The sequence below is a fragment of the Cervus canadensis genome, chromosome 4, assembly GCF_019320065.1.
Source record: "Cervus canadensis isolate Bull #8, Minnesota chromosome 4, ASM1932006v1, whole genome shotgun sequence".
In the NCBI taxonomy this organism is placed as follows: Eukaryota; Metazoa; Chordata; class Mammalia; order Artiodactyla; family Cervidae; genus Cervus; species Cervus canadensis.
In genome coordinates this window covers 67210109-67230671 of record NC_057389.1, presented here as the reverse complement: position 1 = coordinate 67230671, position 20563 = coordinate 67210109, and the positions used below count along the sequence as shown (strand labels likewise).

Sequence of the window (20563 nt, the reverse complement as noted above, 5' to 3'; positions counted from 1 at the left end):
TAGAGAATTCCATGGACTGTATAGTCTATGGGATCGCAAAGAGTCGGACACGACTGAGTGACTCACTTTCACTATACTGTCTGTGGAGAATACATGTTAATGTTGATATTTAAATTATTATGATTCTGAAGTTATGAAAACATCTCCATATTTATTTTTTACTTATAGAAACACTTTGTCAGAGGAAATTAAATGACATTCATTCCTTTGGGCTTCCCTGATGGCTCAGATGGTAAAAAATATGCCCACAATGCAGGAGGCCTTTGTTCATTCCTTTCCTCAACAGTTATTTGGATGAATGTTCATATACAATATGTTTTCAAGTTTCTAGCATTTATTAAAATGTATATACCAAGCATTAATACACTGCTTCTAACTGCAAGGTAGTTTATACTGAGATTGTGCATAAAATTGTACACATTAAGATAATATAGGCAAAATAAGGTAAATGCGCAAGGAGGTGTGGGAAGCACGTCTAGCTTCACTGAACTGTGAAATCCCAAACAGGTCCACAGTGGTTTAAAGGAAGGCAAATTTTGAATTTTTTTTTTACATTTTCTCAGAGGGCTTCCTTTTGAAAATGAACAGAGAATGAATCTTCAAGAATTATGAAAACAGATTTTTTAGTAGTAGTTATAATAATCAAAGGACATCCCCAGTGGCTCAGGGGTAAAGAATCCACCTGCAATACAGGAGCCATGAGAGATGTGGGTTTGATCCCTGGATCTGGAAGATCCCGTGGAGGAGGGCGTGGCAACTCATTCCAGTATTCTTGCCTGGAGAACCCCATGGATAGAGGAGCCTGAGGGGCTACAGTCCATAGCATCTCAAAGAGTTGGGCTCGCCTGAATGCACACACATAATAATCAAAATCTCTAAATAAGATATAATTTTAATATTACCCACAACTACTCACCAACTATCATGTAAGAATTTCTCATTGCTTACCTCTTTGGCTTTTCGCTTTAATCTGTTTTTGTTTGTTACATTTCCTCCAGAAAGACCACTGTAGACAGAGGAGATGGATGCCTACAATCAAACCACAGTGACTCATTTTATCCTCATAGGGCTTTCTGATCGCCCCGAGGTGCGCTACCCTCTCTTTGTGGTCTTTACCATCATCTATCAGGTCACCGTGGGGGGAAATGGGGCCATTCTCTTGGCCATTGGAACTGAGAAAAAACTGCATACACCCATGTATTACTTTTTGGCAAATCTGTCCCTCTTAGACATATTCTGCCCATCAGTTACTGTCCCCAAGATGCTGGAGAACCTCTTGACTGAGAAGCACAGCATTTCCTACATTGGGTGTGCTTTGCAACTTTATTTTCTGGTGGCCCTTGTGGGAACTGAAGTCTTCCTTCTCTCTGTCATGGCTTATGACAGGTATGTGGCCATCTGTTTCCCTCTTCGTTACACTCTCATCATTACCAAGGTTCGATGTGTTCAGCTGACTGCTGGGACTTGGGTAACAGGATTTCTCAATTCCCTCCTTCATACAGTGTTCACATTCCACCTTTCTTTCTGCAAGTCCAACCAAGTTAACCAGTACTACTGTGACATCCCACCAGTACTGGTCCTCTCATGCTCATCCACCTATGTGGCAGAAATGCTTGTTTTAGTGGAAGGAGGTATCTTGGGGATCAGCTCCTTTCTGGTCACTTTCTTCTCATACTTCTACATTGTATCTACCATCCTAAAGATTCAGTCCACAGGGGGGAAGCATAAAGCCTTTTCCACATGTGCTTCCCACCTTCTGGTGGTCTGTTTATTTGGTGGCACGACCGTATTTACCTATGTACGCCCCTATTCCAGTCAACACTTCCCAGAAAGAGATAGACTCATTTCCATGTTATATGGAATTATTACACCAATGTTAAACCCCATGATCTACAGCTTGAGAAATACAGAAGTGAAAGGAGCACTCAGAAGGGTCTTATGTCATAGAGTATATTCACTGCAAGTATAATATTCAAAGCAAATGACTCAAAGCTCAATTTATGATGATTTCATAGAAATAATTCATAGAATAATTTTCAATTAAGGTGAGTGTATATGGAATGCAAACTTGTCTACATATAGAAATTTTTATACATATATATGTATAACATTAGTTATGTCTGTCTATAAGTCACTATCTTCATGAACTAGAAACGTTAATTTTATCATCCAAAAGTTGATATTTTCTGAAAGGAAGCAGGGAACTGTTAACAATTACACTCATGTAACAGGTATAAACTGAACCTGTCTAAGTTAACTTAGATCTATTACCATATTCATATCTATATATTATATTTTTATCTTTTTTGAATCTATATTTATGTATAAATGGTACCTATGCTTCTTTATTTTATTTGATAGACTACTTATGACATTTATCCTTAGTGTTTTCATTTCATTCTTCCTCCTCTTCAATTGTAGCTTCCACTTATTCTGTATTTCTCTGTTTCTCTGTGTTTTCCCATGAGCCTTTCCATTCTCAGTTCTGCCTGTGCCTTCTAGGAGTGCACTTAGTTTTTTCTGTCTCTGATTTAGATATTTAATTCAGCTCACTGTATTATTCTCATCTTAGCATCAACATGGTCATTTACATAGACACACAGACACACACACAAGCACATCTATTAGCTACCTTGTATTTTATTATAAATTTTACTCTGCTACTTAGACTGAAATTCATGAAACTAGACTTTGCTTTGCCTTAAATTCCAGTACTTTTATTCCATTTGCCTAGAGAGCTATAGTTTCTGACTGTAGATAGCACATCATTTTCAGTGCATTCCCTTTTCTTGTCACATGTAGAGTAGGAGTATTTCCTACTGCTTTAAAATCAGAAGTCATGTATAATTTTCTTAGTAATTTTCCCTATCCTGGATAACCTGAGAGCTTTTGAAATTTAGTCTCCAGTCTGGTGATCACAATTAGTATGTCACAAAATCTCTGCATTTCTGATTCTCTTTTCACTCTGTCACATAAGTGTCTTCTAGTTTTCTCTTATCTGGATTCTGTCTTTCTATTAATCACTAAGTTATGTGATAGCATCACTAATAAGATAGTCTTACATAACTCAAAAACATGTATCACTTCCGCCTCTGGATTGTCATTGATTTCTTAGTCATTTTCAAAATTATGCCAAATATAGCCTGATTATTTGTATTTATGCCGCATGAAATAGAGTAAAACACATTGAGATAACATTGTTTGGAATTAATTACATTTTTTAAGATTCAGCAATGACCTGATATACATCTTCCACAACATACAAGGCTGTTAATATTTGTGGTGGGTCAACTATATGTTACTTAATTTTAGAACAAGTGAGAAAATTCATGCATACCTGAAATAAGAAATGAAGTAATAAATTACTTAACCATTATAAATTTGAGGCTTGTTTTGTTTCTTATTCCTCATTTTATTCTATATCTCCAAGTTTACATGTGGTATGAAATAACAAAGTTTTCATCATATAGCAACAGAATGCATAGGATTTGTTAAGATACTCATTTAAAATTGAATAAAACATTGAGAATTCAACAAGTTGTTCATTTTACAATCAGATAACCAAATATTTATTTTATATTTTGCCACTTACTTGAGCATAATATTGTTTAAAGATACTGGGGTTATATCTCTGTTAGTAAATCTGGAAACAATTTCTATCCTGTTGAAAACAATGGGTCTCTCATCAATTTGCCGTGAATCAGACTTTAACCAATAGTGGAAACAGTTGTTGAAAATTTTTTAAAAAGCGAAAAAAGTTCCAGAATTTTCTATGCTCATTTAACAAAAAATTGTAATTTGAGTTTCTTCTTATTAAGTGAAGAAAACAATGTTCTTAAAGTACAAGCAAAACCCTAGACTTTGTCTTTATATTCCTTTGTAATATTTTGGATGAATTGTATAGTACCCAAGATCTTAAAATCGCAAGATATTGAAACCAATAAGCAAGGTGTAAAGAAAACCCTCAGAATGGGAGAAAATAATAGCAAATTAAATAACTGACAAGGAATTAATTTCCAAATATACAAGCAACTCATACAACTCAGTACTAGAAAAACAACCCAATTCAAAAGTGGGGGAAAGACCTAAAGAGACATTTCTCCAAAGAAGACATACGGATGGCTAACAAATACGTGAAAAGATGCTCAACATCACTCATTATTAGAGAAATGCAAATCAAAACTACAATGAGATATCATCTCATACCAGTCAGAAGGGCCCTCATCAAAAAGTCTACAAACAATAAATGCTGGAGAAGGTGTGGAGAAAAGGGAACACTCTTGCACTGTCAGTGGGAATGTAAATTGATAGGGCCACTATGGAGGACGGTATGGAGATTCCTTAAAAAAACTAGGAATAAAACCACCATATGACCCAGCAATCCCACTCCTAGGCTTATATCCTGAGGAAACCAAAATTGAAAGAGACACATGTATCCCATCATTCATTGCAGCACTGTTTACAATAGCTAGAACATGGAAGCAACCTAGATGTCCATCAACAGATGAATGGATACAGAAGTTGTGGTACATATACACAATGGAATATTACTCAGCCATAAGAAGAAACGCATTTGAATCAGTTCTAATGAGGTGGATGAACATAGAACCTATTATACAGAATGAAGTGAGTCAGAAAGAAAGATAAATACCATATTCTAACACATATATACAGAATCTAGAAAAATGGTACTGAAGAATTTATTTATAGGGCAACAATGGAGAAACAGACATAGAGAATATACTTGTGGACATGGGGAGAGGGGAGGAGAGGGTGAGGTGTATGGAAAGAGTAACACGGAAACTTACATTACCATGTGTGAAATAGGTAGCCAACAGGAATCTGCTGTATGGCTCAGGAAACTCAAACAGGGGCTCTGTATCAACCCAGAGGGGTGGGGCGGGGAGGGAGATGGGAGGGAGGTTCAAAAGGGAGGGGCTATGTGTATACCTATGGCTAATTCATGTTGAGGTTTGACAGAAAACAACAAAATTCTGTAAAGCAATTATCCTTCCATAAAAAATAAATTAATTTTAAAAATATTGAAACTGGATGAAGTTACTGGATGACATTGCTCTCCCCTGCTTGGAAGTACTGGACTGTTTAAATTTATGGCTGGCAATACTTTGATGAAGGCATATCTTTTCTCTTGAACATATATCACAGTTTCTTGTCCTTGAATAAAAGTAAGGGATGGATATATCTTTTTTTATTCCCTCTCCTCTCTAAAAGTAAATTTAAGAAAATTGAAATTGTATCAAGCATCTTTTCTGACCAAAAGAACCGTTGAGATTATAAATCAACTGTAAGAAAAAAAAAATGCAAAAAGAAAAAAGAAACCAAAAAACTCCACAAAACCACAAAGGCTAAGCAATATGCTATTAAACAACCAATGGATTACCAATATAGTCAAAGAGGAAGTCAAAAAATATCTAGAGACAAAATGAAAACATGATGAGCCAAAACTTCTGGGAGGCATCAAACGTGTTCTAAGAGGGAAGTTGATAGCAGTACAACAAAAATACCAAATGAGCAATCAAATGTTACACCTAAAGCAAATAGAAAAAGAAGAACAAACAAAATCCAAAGATAGTACAAGGAAAGAGATCATAAAGATCAGAGCAGGAATAAATGAAATAGAGACTGAAAAGATCACTAGAACTAAAAGCTGATTCTTTGAAAAGGTAAACAAAGTTGATAAACCTACAGCCAAATTGATCAAGAAAAAATGGGAAAGGACTCAAATAAAATTAAAAATGAAGAAAGAAAAGTTACAACTGACACAGCAGAAATATAAAGACCATAAGAGACTACTGCAAACAGCCACATGCCAATAAAATGGATAACCTAAAAGAAAGCAAGAAATTCTTAGAAAGATAGAAGCTTCTAAGACCAAACCAGTAAGAAAGAGAAAATATAAATTGACAAATTACAAGTGCTGAAACTTAAATTGTGATTTTAAAACTTTCAACAAACAAGTCTAGGACCAGATGGTTTCACAGGTAAATTCTAATAAAAGTTTAGAGAAGAGTTAACACCTATCATTCTGAAACTCTCCTGAAAAATTGCAGAAGCAGCAGTCCCAAGTTTCATACTGCGAGGCCACCATCACCCTGATGCCAAAATCAGATAAAGATAGCACAAAAAAGAAAATCAGGCCAATCTCATAATGAATATATATGCAAAACTACTCAACGTACTAGCAAACCAAATTCATAAAAAGATCACCATGATCAAATGCACAAATCAGTAAGTGTGACACACAATGTTAGCACACTGAAGAATAAAAAAAATCATCTCAACTGATGCAGAATAAGCTTTTGTAAAATTCAACATTCATTTATTATAAAAATTCTCCAGAAAGTGAGAGTAGAGGGAACATGCTCACGATCAACTGCTCAGCCATGCTTGACTCTGTGCATCCTATGGACTGGAGTCTGCCAGGCTTCGTTTTCCATGGAATTTTCCAGACAAGAATATTGGAGTGGATTTCCATTTCCTACTCCAAGGGATCTTCCTGAGCCAGGGATTGTATCCTGCATTTCTTGCATTGGCAAGTGGATCTTTTACCGCTGCGCCACCTGAGAAGCACAGAGGGAACATACTTCAACATAATAAAGTGTGTACAGGCTTCCCAGGTGGTACTAGCAGGAAAGAACCTGCCTGCCAATGCAGGAGACATAGGAGAAGTGGGTTCATTCCCTGGTTCTGGAAGATCCCCTGAAAGAAGGCATGGCAATTCACCCCAGAATTCTTGCCTTGAGAAATCCCATAGGCAGAGGAGCCTGGCAGGCTATAGTCCATAGGGTCGCACAGAGTCAGACACAACTGAAGTGACTTCACATGCATGCAGGCACATGACAACACCTCACAGCTAACTTCATATTCAGTGGTGAAAGGCTGAAAGCATATCATCTCAGATCAGGAATAAAGCAAGGAGGTCCACTCTTAATTTTATTCAACATAGTTTTGGAAGTTCTAGCCATGGCAATTAGAAAAATAAATAAAAACAGTACCAATTGGTAAAGAAGTAAAACCGTCACTATTTGCATATGATATGATATACGTTTTTGTTGTTTAGTCACTCAGTCATGTCCTACTCTTTGCAACCCCATAGATTGCAGCATGCCAGGTTTCCCTGTCCTTCACCATCTCCCAGAGCTTGCTAAAACTCATGTTCATTGAGTCAATGATGACATTCAACCATCTTGTCCTTTTATCATCCCCTTCTCCTCCTTTCAGCCTTTCCCAACATCAGGGTCTTTTCCAGTGAGTTGGCTCTTCACATCAAGCGGCCAAAGTACTGGAGCCTCAGCCTCAGCATCAGTCCTTTCAGTGAATATTCAGGACTAATTTCCTTTAGTATTGACAGGTTTGATCTCCTTGCAGTCCAAGGGACTCACTCTCAAGAGTTTTCTCCAACAGCACAGTTTGAAAGCATCAGTTCTTCTGCACTCAGCCTTCTTTATGGCCCAACTCTCACATTCATACATGACTACTGGAAAAACCATAACTTTGGCTAGACAGACCTTTGTTGGCAAAGTAATGTCTCTGCTTTTTAATATGCTGTTGGAGAAGGAAATGGCAACCCACTCCAATACTCTTGCCTGGAAAATCCCACGGACGGAGGAGCTTGATAGGCTACAGTCCATGGGGTCGCAAAGAGTCGGACATGATTGAGTGATTTCTCTTTCTTTCTTTTCCTTCTAGGTTAATCATAGCTTTTCCTCCAAGCTATGATCTTGGAGCAAGCATCTTTTGAGTACTGCAGTCACCACCTGCAGTGATTTTGGAGCCCAAGAAAATAAAGTCTATCACTGTTCCCACTGTTTCCGCATCTATTTGCCATGAAGTGATGGGACCAGACGCCATGATCTTCGTTTTTTGAATGTTGAGTTTTAAGCCAGTTTTTTCACTCTCCTCTTTCACCTTCATCAAGAGGCTGTTTAGTTCCTCTTCGCTTTCTACCATAAGGGTAGTGTCATCTGCATAACTGAGGTTATTGATATTTCTCCCAGCAATCTTGATTCCAGCTTGTGCTTCATCCAACCCAGCATTTTTTTTTTTCATTCTTTTTTCCCTGTATTCTATTTAGTGGCAGTAATTTTCACCATTCTGTCTTTCAGGTCACTTGTCCATTCTTCTGTGTCAATTATTCTGAAATTGATTTCTTCTGGTGTATTGTTCATCTCTATTTATTTGTTCCTTCGTTCTTCCAGAGCTTTGGTAAGCATTTCCTGCGTCTTCTCTATTCCTTTTTTGAGATCTTGGATTATCTCCTTTTTAATTATTCTGAATTCTTTTTCTGGAAAATTGCCTATCTCCACTTCATTTAGTTGTTTTTTGGGGGGTTTATTTTGTCGCTTCATCTCGGACATGACCCTCTGCATTTTCGTTTTGACTAACTTTCTGTGTAATGGTTTTCATTCTAGCAGCTGTGGGATTGTGGTTCTCTTACTTCTGTCTGCCCTCAGGTGGATGAAGCTAAGGGGCTTGTGCAAGCTTCCTGATGGAAGAGATTTGTGGTGGAAAAAACTGGATCTTCCTTAGGCCCTAGTGGTAAGGGACACACTCAGTAAAACTTTAATCCAATTGTCTGTTGATAGGTGGGGTTGAGCTTTCTCCCTGTTAGTTGCTTAACCTTATGCTACCCAGCTCCAGGGTCTATAGGATCTTTGGTGGGGTTAGTGGTGGCCACCAAGAGGATTTATACCATGGGGCTCCTTCAAGGACTGCTGCTACCAGGGCCCCCATGCCTGTGGCAGGCCATTCTTGATCCATACCTCCACAGGAGACCCTCCAACACTAGCATGTATGTCTGGTTTAGTCTCCTGTGGGGTTACTGCTCCTTTCTTTTGGGTCCTGATTCATGCAAGATTTTGTTTGTGCTCTTCTAGAGTGGAGTCTCTTTCCCTCAGTTCTGTGGAAGTCCTATAATCAAATCTCACTGACCTTCAAAGTCAGATTCACTGGGAATTCCTAGTCTCTTTTCCAGATACCCAGCCTGGGAACCCTGATATGGGGCTCAGAACCTTCACAACAGTGGGAAAACTTCTTTGGTATTATTGTTCTCCAGTTTGTGCATTGCTCACCCAGTGTATACGGGATTTGATTTTATCATGTTTGTGCCCCTCCTACATTCTCATTGCAGTTTATTCATCGTCTTTGAACATGATTTTTTTTTTTTTTTTTAGTGAGTTCCAGCATTTTCCTGTGGATGGTTGTTCAACATCTAGTTCAAATTTTGGAGCTCTTGCAGGAGAGATGAGTGCATGCACTTCTACTCCACCATCTTGAATTGAGATCTGATTCTTGGCAATATTTTTATGGCTTCAACTCCTGGAATAATAGAAATAAGAATAACAGTAAACAAATAAGATGTAACTGAACTTGAAAGCTTTTGCACAGCAAAGGAAGCCATAAACAAACAACAACAACAAAATGTCCTATAGAGGGAGAGAAAAAGTTTGCAAATGATGAGACTCTCAATAAATTAATCTCCAAAAGATACAAATAGCTCATGCAGTTATTTCACATATATATATGAAAACACACCAAGCAAAAATGGTCGAAAGTCTAAAAAGACAGTTCTCCAAAAAGACATACAGATGGCCAAATGCACATGAAGAAATGCTCAACCACTAATTACTAGAGAAACTCAGATCAAAACTACAATGAAGTATCACCTCATAGTGATAAGAATGGCCAACATCAAAAGTATACAAATGATAAATGTTGCATAGAGTGTGGAGAAAAAAGAACCCTCCTACACTCTTGCTAGGAATGTAAATTGGTTCAATCACTATGGAGAACAGTATGGACGTTCCTTAAAAATAAAAAATAAAAAAATTGAACTACCGTATGAGTCAGAAATTCTGGGCATATATCTACAGTAAAAAATAATTCTCAAAGACATATGCACCTCGATATTCCCAGCAGCACTATTTACAATAGTCACAACACAGAAGCACCCCACATGCTCATCAATAGATTAATTGGTAAAGAAGATGTAGTTTATGTATATACAGTGGACTACTTATTACTCAGCCATAAGAAGGATGAAATAATATCATTTGCAACAACACTGCTGGACCTAGAGATTATCATACTAAGTGAAGTAAACCAGACAAAGAGAAATATAATATGATATGTATAAAAAATTATACAAATGAACTTATTTTAAAAACAGAAATAGACTCGCAGACATAGGAAGCAAACCTGTGGTTACCAAAGAAGAGGGGGAAGGGTAAATTAGGTGTTTGGAATCAAAGCATAAATAGGGCTTCCCTAGTGGCTCAGATGATAAAGAATCTGCCTGCAATGTGGGAGACCTGGGTTTGATCCCTGGGTTGGGAAGATCCCCTGGAGGAGGGCATGGCAACCCACTCCAGTATTCTTACTTGGAGAGTTCTCATGGACAGAGGAGTGTGGTGGGCTACAGTTCACAGGGTCGCAAAGATTCAGACATGACTGGGGGTCTAAGCATAGCACATATACAAAATAGATAACCAACAAGATTTCACTATACAGCACAGGGAACTATACTCAATATTTTGTAATAACTTATGATGGAAGAGAAAGTAAAAAAGAATCATATGGTAGTTCTAACTTTAGAGTTTAAGGAAAGAGTTGGACACGACTGAGCTACTGAGAACACACCCACACAAGGAATCTCCATACTGTTCTCCATAGTGACTGTACCAATTTACATTCCTACCATTAGGACTGCAGCTTGCTAGGCTTCCCTGTCCTTTACTATCTCCTGGAGTTTGCTCAAACTCATATCCATTGAGTCAGTGATGCCATCCAACCATCTCATCCTCTGCTGCCCCCTTTTCCTCCTGCTCTCAATCTTTTCAGGCATCAGGATCTTTTCCAATTAGTTGACGCTTCACATCAGGTGGCCAAAGTATTGGAGCTTCAGCTTCAGCATCAGTCCTTCCAATGAATATTCAGGGTTGATTTCTTTTAGGATTGACTGGTTTCATTTCTTTGCAGTCCAAGGGACTCTCAACAGTCTTCTCCAGAACCACAGTTTGAAGGCATCAATTCAGAAATGCTCAGCCTTCTTTATAGTCCAATTCTCACATCCATACATGACTCTTGGGAAAACCATGACTTTGATTATATGGACCTTTGTTAGCAAAATGATATCTATGCTTTTTAATATGCTGTCTAGGTTTGTCATAGCTATCATTCCAAAGAGCAAGGATATTATAGTTTTATGGCTGCAGTTGCCATCCACAGTGATTTTGGGGCCTGAGAAAATAAAGTCTGTCACTCTTTCCTTTGTTTCCCCATCTATTTGCCATGAAATCGTGGGACTGGATGCCATGGTCTTCATTTTTTGAATGTTGAGTTTCAAACCAGCTTTTTCACTCTCCTCTTTCACTTTCATCAAGAAGCTCTTTGGTTCCTATGCACTTTCTACATTAGAGGGTGTCATCTGCATATCTGAGATTATTGATATTTCTCCTGACAATCTTGATTTCAGCTTATGCCTGATCCAGCCCAGCATTTCGCATGATATACTCTTCATATAAGTTTAACTAGATTGACAATATACAGCCTTGACATACTCTTTTCCCAATTTTGAACTAGTTTGTTGTTTCATGATTCATTCCAACTGTTGTTTCTTGACCGGCATACAGGTTTCTCAGAAGGAAGGTAAAGTGGTCTAATATTCCCATCTAAGAATTTTCCACACTTTATTGTGATCCACACAGTCAAAGGCCTTAGCATAGTCAATGAAATAGAAGTAGATGTTTTTCTGGAATTCTCTTACATTTTCATGATCCAATGGACATGGACAATTTGATCTTTTGTTCCTCTGTCTTTTCTAAATCCAGCTTGTACATCTGTAAGTTCTCATAATTTTGAAGCCTAACTTGAAGTATTTTGAGCATTATCTTGCTAGCATGTGAAATAAGTGTAACTGTGCAATTGTTTGAACATTATTTGGCATTGCCTTTCATTGGGATTATAAAACTGACCTTTTCATGTAGCCTGTGTCCTGTGGCTACCTCTGTGTTTTCCAAATTTGATGGCATATTGAGTGTGGTACTTTAACAGCAAATTCTTTTAGGAGCTAAAATTCTGTCTTTTAGCTCAGCTGGAATTCCATCACCTCCACTAGCTTTGTTTGTAGTAATGCTTCCTAAGGCCCACTTAACTTCACACACCACCATGTTTGGCTCTAGATGAGTGATCACACCATTGTGGTTTTCAGGTCATTAAGAACTTTTTGGTACAGTTCTTCTATGTATTCTTGCTACCTCTTCTTAATATCTTCTGCTTCTGTTAGGGCCATAATGTTTCTGTCCTATATTGTTTGCATCTTTGCATAAAATATTCCCTTGGAATCTTGAATTTTCTTCAAGAGATCTCTAGTCTTTGCCATTCTATTGTTTTCCTCTATTTCTTCACATTGTTCACTTAAGAAGGCTTTCTAATCTCTCCTTGCTATTCTCTGGAATTCTGCATTCAGGTGGGTTTATCTTTCCTTTTCTCCTTTGCCTTTCACTTCTCTTCTTTTCTCAACCATTTTGCCTTATTGCATTTCTTTTCTTGGAGATGGTTTTGATCACTGTATCCTATACAATATTATGAACCTCCTCCATAGTTTTTCAGGAACTCTACCAGATCTAATCTCTTGAATCTATTTTCCACTTCCACTGTATAATCATAAGAGATTTGATTTAGGTCATACCTGAAGGGTCTTCATTCTTTCTGGAGTTGTTTCTCCACTAATCTCCAGTAGCATATTGGGCACCTACTGACCTGGGGAGTTCATCTTTCAGTGTTCTATCTTTTTGCCTTTTCATACCATTCACGGAGTTCTCAAGGCAGAAATACTGAGATGGTTTGCCATTCCTTCTCCAGTGGATCACATTTTGTCAGAACTATCCACCATGACCTGTCTGTCTTGGGTGGCCCTACATGGCATGGCTCGTAGTTTCATTGAGTTAGGCAAGGCTGTGGTCCATGTGATTTAGATTGGTTAGTTTCCTGTGATTGTGGTTTTCAGACTGTCTGCCCTGATGGAGGAGGATAAAAGACTTATGGAAGCTTCCTGATGGGATAGACTGACTGAGGGGGGAAACTGGGTCTTGTTCTGATGGGCACAGCCATACTCAGTAAATCTTTAATCCATTTTCTGTTGATGGGTGGAGCTGTGTTCCCTCCCTGCTACTTACCTGGGACCAAACTAATGTGGAGGTAATGAAGATAAAGGTGACCTCCCTCAAAAGATCCCATGCATGTACTGCTACACTAAGTACCCCCAACCCTGCAACAGTCCACCAGAGTCCGCACTGGTCATAGCAAACACCTTCTTCCAACAATACAAGAGAAGACTCTACACATGGACATCACAAGATGGTCAACACCAAAATAAGATTGATTATATTCTTTGCAACCAAAGAAGGAGAAGCTCTATACAGTCAGCAAAAGCAAGACCGGGAGCTTACTGTGGCTCAGATCATGAACTCCTTATTGCCAAATTCAGACTTAAATTGAAGAAAGTAGGGAAAACCATTAGACCATTCAGCTATGACCTAAATCAAATCCCTAACAATTATACAGTGAAAGTGAGAAATAGATTTAAGGAACTATATCTGATAGACAGAGTGATGAACTATGGATGGAGATTCATGACATTGTACAGGAGACAGGGAGCAAGACCATCCCCAAGAAAAAGAAATGCAGAAAAGCAAAATGGCTGTCTGAGGAGGTCTTACAAATAGCTGTGAAAAGAGGAAAAGCAAAAAGCAAAGGAGAAAAGGAAAGATATACCCTTTTGAATGCAGAGTTCCAAAGAATAGCAAGGAGAGATAAGAAAGTGTTTCTCAGTGATCAATGCGAAGAAACAGAGGAAAACAATAGAATGGGAAAGACTAGAGATCTCTTTGATAAAATTAAAGATACCAAGGGAATATTTCATTCAAAGATGGGCTTAATAAAGGACAGAAATGAAATGGACCTAACAAAAGCAGAAGATATTAAGAAGAGATGGCAAGAATACACAGAAGAACTTACAAAAAAGATCTTCATGACCCAGATAATCATGATGATGTGATCACTCACCTAGAGCCAGACATCCTGGAATGTGAAGTCAAGTGGGTCTTAGGAAGCATCACTATAAACAAAGCTAGCGGAGGTGAGGGAATTCCAGTTAAGCTACTTCAAATCCTAAAAGATGATTCTGTGAAAGTGCTGCACTAAATATGCCAGCATTTTGGAAAACTCAAGCAGTGGCCACAGGAGTAGAAAAGGTCAGTTTTCATTCCAATCTCAAAGAAAGGTAATGCCAAAGAATGTCCAAACTACCACATAATTGCACTCATCTCACATGCTAGTAAAGTAATGCTCAAAATTCTCCAAGCCAGGCTTCAGCAATATGGGGTCGCAAAGAGTCAGACATGACTGAGTGAACTGAGCTGAACTGAATGGTCTAGTGGTTTCCCCTAGTTTCTTCAATTTAAGTCTGAATTTTGCAATAATGAGTTCATGATCTGAGCCACAGTCAGCTCCCAGTGTTTTCTTTGCTGACTGTATAGAGCTTCTCCATCTCTGGCTGCAAAGAGTGTAATCAATCTGATTTGATTTTGACCATCTGGTTATGACCATGTGTAGAGTCAACTCTTGTGTTATTGGAAGAGGGTGTTTGCAATGACCTTTATGTTCTCTTGGCAAACCTCTGTTAGCATTTGCCCTGCTTCATTTTGTACTCCAAGACCATACTTGCCTGTTACTCAAGGTATCTCTTGATTTTCTGCTCTTGCCTTCCAGTCCCTTATAATGTAAAGGACATCTTTTGGGGGTTTAGTTCTAGAGGTCTTATAGGTTCTAATAGAACCATTCAACTTCAACTTCTTCGACTTTAGTGGTTGGGGCATAGACTTGGATTGCTGTGATATTTAATGATTTGCCTTGGAAATGAGCTGAAATCATTCTGTCTTTTTTGAGATTTAACCCAAGTACTGCATTACGGACTCTTGTTGATTATGAGGGTTACTCCATTTCTTCTAAGGTATTTTTGCCCACAGTAGTAGATATAATGGCCATCTGAATTAAATTAGTTCATTGCCATCCATTTTAGTTTATTGATTCCTAAAATGTCAGTGTTCACTCTTGCAGTCTCCTATCTGAACATTGCCAACTTCCCTTGATTCATGGACCTAACATTCAAGGTTCCTATGCAATATTGTTTTTTACAGCATCATATCTTACTTTCACCACCAGACTCCTCCAGAACTGGAAGTCGTTTCTGCTTTGGCTCAGCTTGTTCATTCCTTCAGGAGCTATTTCTCTGTTCTTTTCCAGTAGTATATTGGGCACCTCCTGACCTGTGGAGTTCATCTTTCAGTGTCATATCTTTTTACCTTTTCATACTGTTCATGGAGTTCTCAAGGCAAGAATGCTGATGTAGTTTGCCATATCCTTCTCCAGGGGATCAGGTTTTGACAATACTCTCCATCTTCATATGGGTGGACATACATGGCATGGGCCATAATTTCATTAGCTTATACAATGCTGTGATCCATGTAATCATTTTGGTTAGTTTTCTGTGATTGTGGTTTTCATTCTGTCTGCCCTATAATGGATGAGGATAAGAGGCTTGTGCAAGCTACCTGATGAGAAGGACTGATTCGGGAAAACTGGTTCTTGCTCTGATGGGCAAGTAAATGGTGCCCAGTAAATCTTTAAGCCAGCTATCTGCTGATGGGTGGGACTGTGTTCCCTCCCTATAATTTGGCCTAAGGGCAAACTATAGTAGGAGTAATGGCAACCTCATTCAAAAGGACTTATGGCAGCATGCCACACCTCCCAGGACCACTAGTGTCAGTGCCCCGACCACTATCACCCTTCCCACTATCAACCCACGCCTCTGCCAGAGACTCCCAAACCGTCACAAGCAAGTCTGGCTCAGTCTCTTGTGGGGTCACTACTCATTTCTCCTTGGTCTCCAAGGTTTTGTTTGTTTCCTCCAGGTGTCCATTGTTAGGTTGGTAGTAATTTAGATTATGAAGAAGAGAAGTATATGCTCTCTATTGTCCTTATTATTGTTTTTTCTCCCTAAGGAAAAAGTGGGCATAATATAAACTATAAAGGAAATTGCAATATGCACCTATGTAGGAGTGAATAGCTTGCTTATATTTACTGAGCTTTTTTTCAGCTAGTTCATTTTACTTTCTTTTTAGTGAATGTTTGGATTTGTATTGAGCCCTCTGAAACTGAAAAGGCTTGAAATTTGTACATTAAATTCTAGACATTTTAAGCTAAGATTAATAATTGGATGTTGAGAAAATGTATACATTTAAGAAATTAGTTAAAACTAAATACCATATGAGTAAGATTGAGTAAAATTTCAAATATAATAGAATGAATGCCTCTATAAATACTTTAAATTAAGTCATAAAAGTTGTGCATACCCACGTAAGTGTGCATCCAAACCCCTCTGTATGTGAAATGCTGCTGTATCTAATCAGTGTTTCTGACCCATTTACCTGAAAGAACATTCTCTAGAACTGGGTCCATGAAACCATAAGGAACAAAGATGTCACAAAGCCGGTGGAGATATTATATGTAACAAGAATATTTTTTCTTTATTATTTTGGCTATTACTTCAAGAGTTAAAAATGAAGTCTATAGAACTTATTATTTAGCAATATAGCTTTAACAAATATATTATTTTTCTTTGTAATTGATGTGCTAAATAATTTATAAATTTTGAATTTTCTTAAGAGCTAGCATTTTTCAGTGATTATTCCTGAATAATTAACTAATTTTTTTCTCTGTGTAGTTGAACCTTGGAGTGATTATTTGCTAAAGAAAAGAGCTTCATATATGATACAGTTGATTTCACCATATGCAAAAGGGTAAGCCATATACAAATAATAATAAAGTTTTTTTCTAGGAAATTTCCAAAGAAGACTAATCTTATGACATACATCTTAGTTCCTGTTCTCACTATGTTTGGCTGCTTATGACAAAAATGTAATTTCAACCTGTATTCTCTTCATGTACTCATATACTTATATTTACACCAATTAACTTCACAAACCAGGTGGCAGATCACACTTCATGAGGATTTCTTTCTTTGTATTAAACCAGTCTCCTAGATTAATACAAAATGTTACAGAACTTTATCCTCAGCAATATATTACTTAAATTTAAAAACTCACTTATTTTTCTATTTAGATATCAAACACCTAAACTTTAAATATGTTTGATTTAAAAGGAGTGTATTGTTAAAATGAGCAAAAGTTCCCTTCCCAAATGAACAAATTCTGCATTCTATATGCCAAGACCCTAAGCTTGACTTAACGTACTTAAATAATAAAGTGCAAAGTTTAGCAAAAATCTATTATGTTTTAATGGAAAAGGAAATGACAACCCACTCAAGTACTCTTGCCTGGAAAATCCCATGGACGGCAGAGCCTGGAGGGCTATAGTCCCTGGGGTCGCAAAGAGTCGGACACGACTGAGTGACTTCACTTCACTGCACTTCATTATGTTTTAAAAGATGTGTGTTGATTATGTATCCTTATGTAGAACTATCTTATGTGCTTGTCAGGATGATTTTGACTTATTTTTCACAATCCTTGCAAAAAATGAAACAAATTAGTGAGTGTGGATATAAAGAAAAATGAGTACTTAGTATAGACATTAATATTTACTATCTCAAAATATTTTCTCATAAAGTTCCTTCAAAAGTTTATTGAAGTGACTATTATTTTTAAAATATTAGCTGTAGACTGAAATTGAACAGCACAACAGGCTATTGAAAATTTGAGAATTTGAGAAGTGACACATTAGATGTTTTTGTTTTGACATTTTAACTCATTCATTAAATGTCTTCTATAGATTGAAAATTATAGATACTTTGTGATTATCACAGTAATCTTATTTTCTAAATGTCATGATTTGAGAATTATTGATAAAAGTTTTTTTTTTTTTTCCCAAGCATGGTGTAGTTCTGGTGCTGCTTGTAGAAAGAGTAAAAATATCTCCCAAAGTGTCTCAAAGATTTTTATTTAAACATTGCATGGGGAAAAGGTGGCTGAAAGAAATTTCATTTAATGCATATAAATAAATCAATAGTGCTATTTATATTAATATATTTTATTTCAGAAATAAATTAACAGCTTCCAGTTGGTACAATAAATGTGAAAGAGGGGGCCACCAAAAATGACTTTTTATTTTATTTTGTAATCACATGTTTCTATAATATATGCATATGATATTTTAAAAGTTTGCAAAGTGACAAAATCCACAGAGATATTGATTTGTAGATTTTCAATTAAAATAATTTTTGTAAATATCATAAACTGGATGAATATGTGGATTATTAAGATACATAGAAATGAAATTAGAAAATTAAATAAGAATTGGTATCACCAGTGGGCTTCCCTGTGGCTCAGATGGTGAAGAATCTGCCTGCAATGCAGGAGACTTGGTATTAGCAGTATGTTCAAGCATATTTAACTTTTGCAACTTCATAATTCTTTAAATACTCAGACACATGGTCAACTATTTAAACTTTAAAAGGAAAAGAAATTGAATATTAATGAATGCATTTGTTTCTTTTTGGGTGACAGACACTATCAACCAAGTCATATTTATATTTTATAGGCTAACTTAATCATATAATGTATACTCTTTCTGGAAAATACATAGTTGCTTGTATTTAAACAACTACAACTTTGAAGTTACAAAAGTGTTTCCATATTTATTTCTTACTAATAGAAACATTTTGTCAGAGCAGGTAAAGCCTCACTCATTCTTTTATTCAAGAACCATTTAGATAAAAATTCTCATACAATACAAGTAAAACATTTATTCCTTTATTCACCAATAATTTATATAAACATTTTTATATGATATATTTGAGGTTGGTAGCAGATATTAAATTTTACATACCAAGGAATAATATATAGCTTCTACCCTCAAACAGTTTGTATTGAGATAATGTATAAAATTATACACATTGAGATAATACAAGGAAAAATAAGGTAAATGCCCAAGGAGATGTGAGAAACAGAACTTTAGTGTTACTGAATTGTGAAATCTCAAGCATTCCTGAAGAATCTACAATGGTATTACTGAAGGCAAATTTTTAAAAGTATTCTTACTTTCTTAGAGGGATTCCTCTTGCCAAGGATCCACTGAGGATAAATCTTTGAAGAATTATGAACACAGGAGATATACTTAACAGTATTTATAATAATGAAAATCTCTAATAAGATATTATTTTACATAATTCATGATCAACTTCACACCATGTGTTCTGCAAGAATTTCTCATTGTTTGCCTCTTTGACTTTTTGCTCTAATTCATCTTTGTTTGTTACATTACTTCCAGAAAGACCGATGTGAATTGAAGAGATGGGCATCTGCAATCAAACCACAGTGACTCATTTTATCCTCATAGGGCTTTCTGATCGCCCCGAGGTGCGCTACCCTCTCTTTGTGGTCTTTACCATCATCTATCAGGTCACCTTGGTGGGAAATGGAGTTATTCTCTTGGCCATTGGAACTGAGAAAAAACTGCACACACCCATGTATTACTTTTTGGCAAATCTGTCGCTCTTAGACATATCCTGCCCATCAGTTACTGTCCCCAAGATGCTGGAGAACCTCTTGACTGAGAAGCACAGCATTTCCTACATTGGGTGTGCTTTGCAACTTTATTTTCTGGTGGCCCTTGTGGGAACTGAAGTCTTCCTTCTCTCTGTCATGGCTTATGACAGGTATGTGGCCATCTGTTTCCCTCTTCGTTACACCCTCATCATTTCCAAGGTTCGATGTGTTCAGCTGACTGCTGGGACTTGGGTAGCAGGGTTTCTCAATTCCCTCCTTCATACAGTGTCCACATTTCGCCTTTCTTTCTGCAAGTCCAACCAAGTTAACCAGTACTACTGTGACATCCCACCAGTGGTCGCTCTCTCATGCTCATCCACCTATGTGGCAGAAATGCTTATTTTGGTCGAAGCAGGTATCCTGGGGAGCAGTGCCTTCCTGGTCATCTTTATCTCTTATTTCTACATCATATCTACCATCCTAAAGATCCAGTCAGCAGAAGGGAAGCGCAAAGCCTTTTCCACATGTGCTTCCCACCTTCTGGTGGTCTGTTTATTTGGTGGCACGACAATATTTACCTATGTACGTCCCTTTTCCAGTCAACACTTCCCAGCAAGAGATAGACTCATCTCCATGTTATATGGAATTATTACTCCAATGTTAAACCCCATGATCTATAGCATGAGAAACACAGAGGTGAAAGGAGCAATCAAAAGGCTCTTATGTCAGAAAGCATGTTTACAGCAAGTCTAATGTTAAAAGGGAATGATTCAGTGTTTATTTTAGAATGAATACATGGAATAATTTTTAATTGTTACATATGAAATGCATACTTGCATACACTTAGAAAATTTCACACAGGTGCAAATGCATATAATCTTAGTTATACTTCTCTATGGGGCTTCTCTGGTGGCTCATTTGGTAAAGAATCTGCCTGCAATGCAAGAGACCTGGGTTTGATCCCTGGGTCGGGAAGATCC

The 20563-nt window shown here is 37.3% G+C and overlaps 2 protein-coding genes and 1 long non-coding RNA gene across 3 annotated transcripts; all 3 read left to right on the top strand.

Moving 5' to 3' along the window:
• The first annotated feature begins 1021 nt into the window (after positions 1–1021).
• Positions 1022–1969, top strand: LOC122439257 (olfactory receptor 5V1-like). Its single transcript, XM_043464348.1, has one exon. It carries the CDS (start codon positions 1022–1024, stop codon positions 1967–1969), a length of 948 nt encoding a protein of 315 aa, XP_043320283.1.
• Positions 1970–8148: 6179 nt separating this feature from the next.
• LOC122439260 lies at positions 8149–9389 on the top strand. Its single transcript, XR_006268829.1, has 3 exons — positions 8149–8226; positions 8475–8559; positions 9195–9389. It is a non-coding gene; the product is annotated as an uncharacterized LOC122439260 (long non-coding RNA).
• A 9999-nt stretch (positions 9390–19388) lies between these two features.
• On the top strand, positions 19389–20336 carry LOC122439420 (olfactory receptor 5V1-like). The gene has a single exon (XM_043464463.1). It carries the CDS (start codon positions 19389–19391, stop codon positions 20334–20336), a length of 948 nt encoding a protein of 315 aa, XP_043320398.1.
• The last annotated feature ends 227 nt before the right edge of the window (positions 20337–20563 follow it).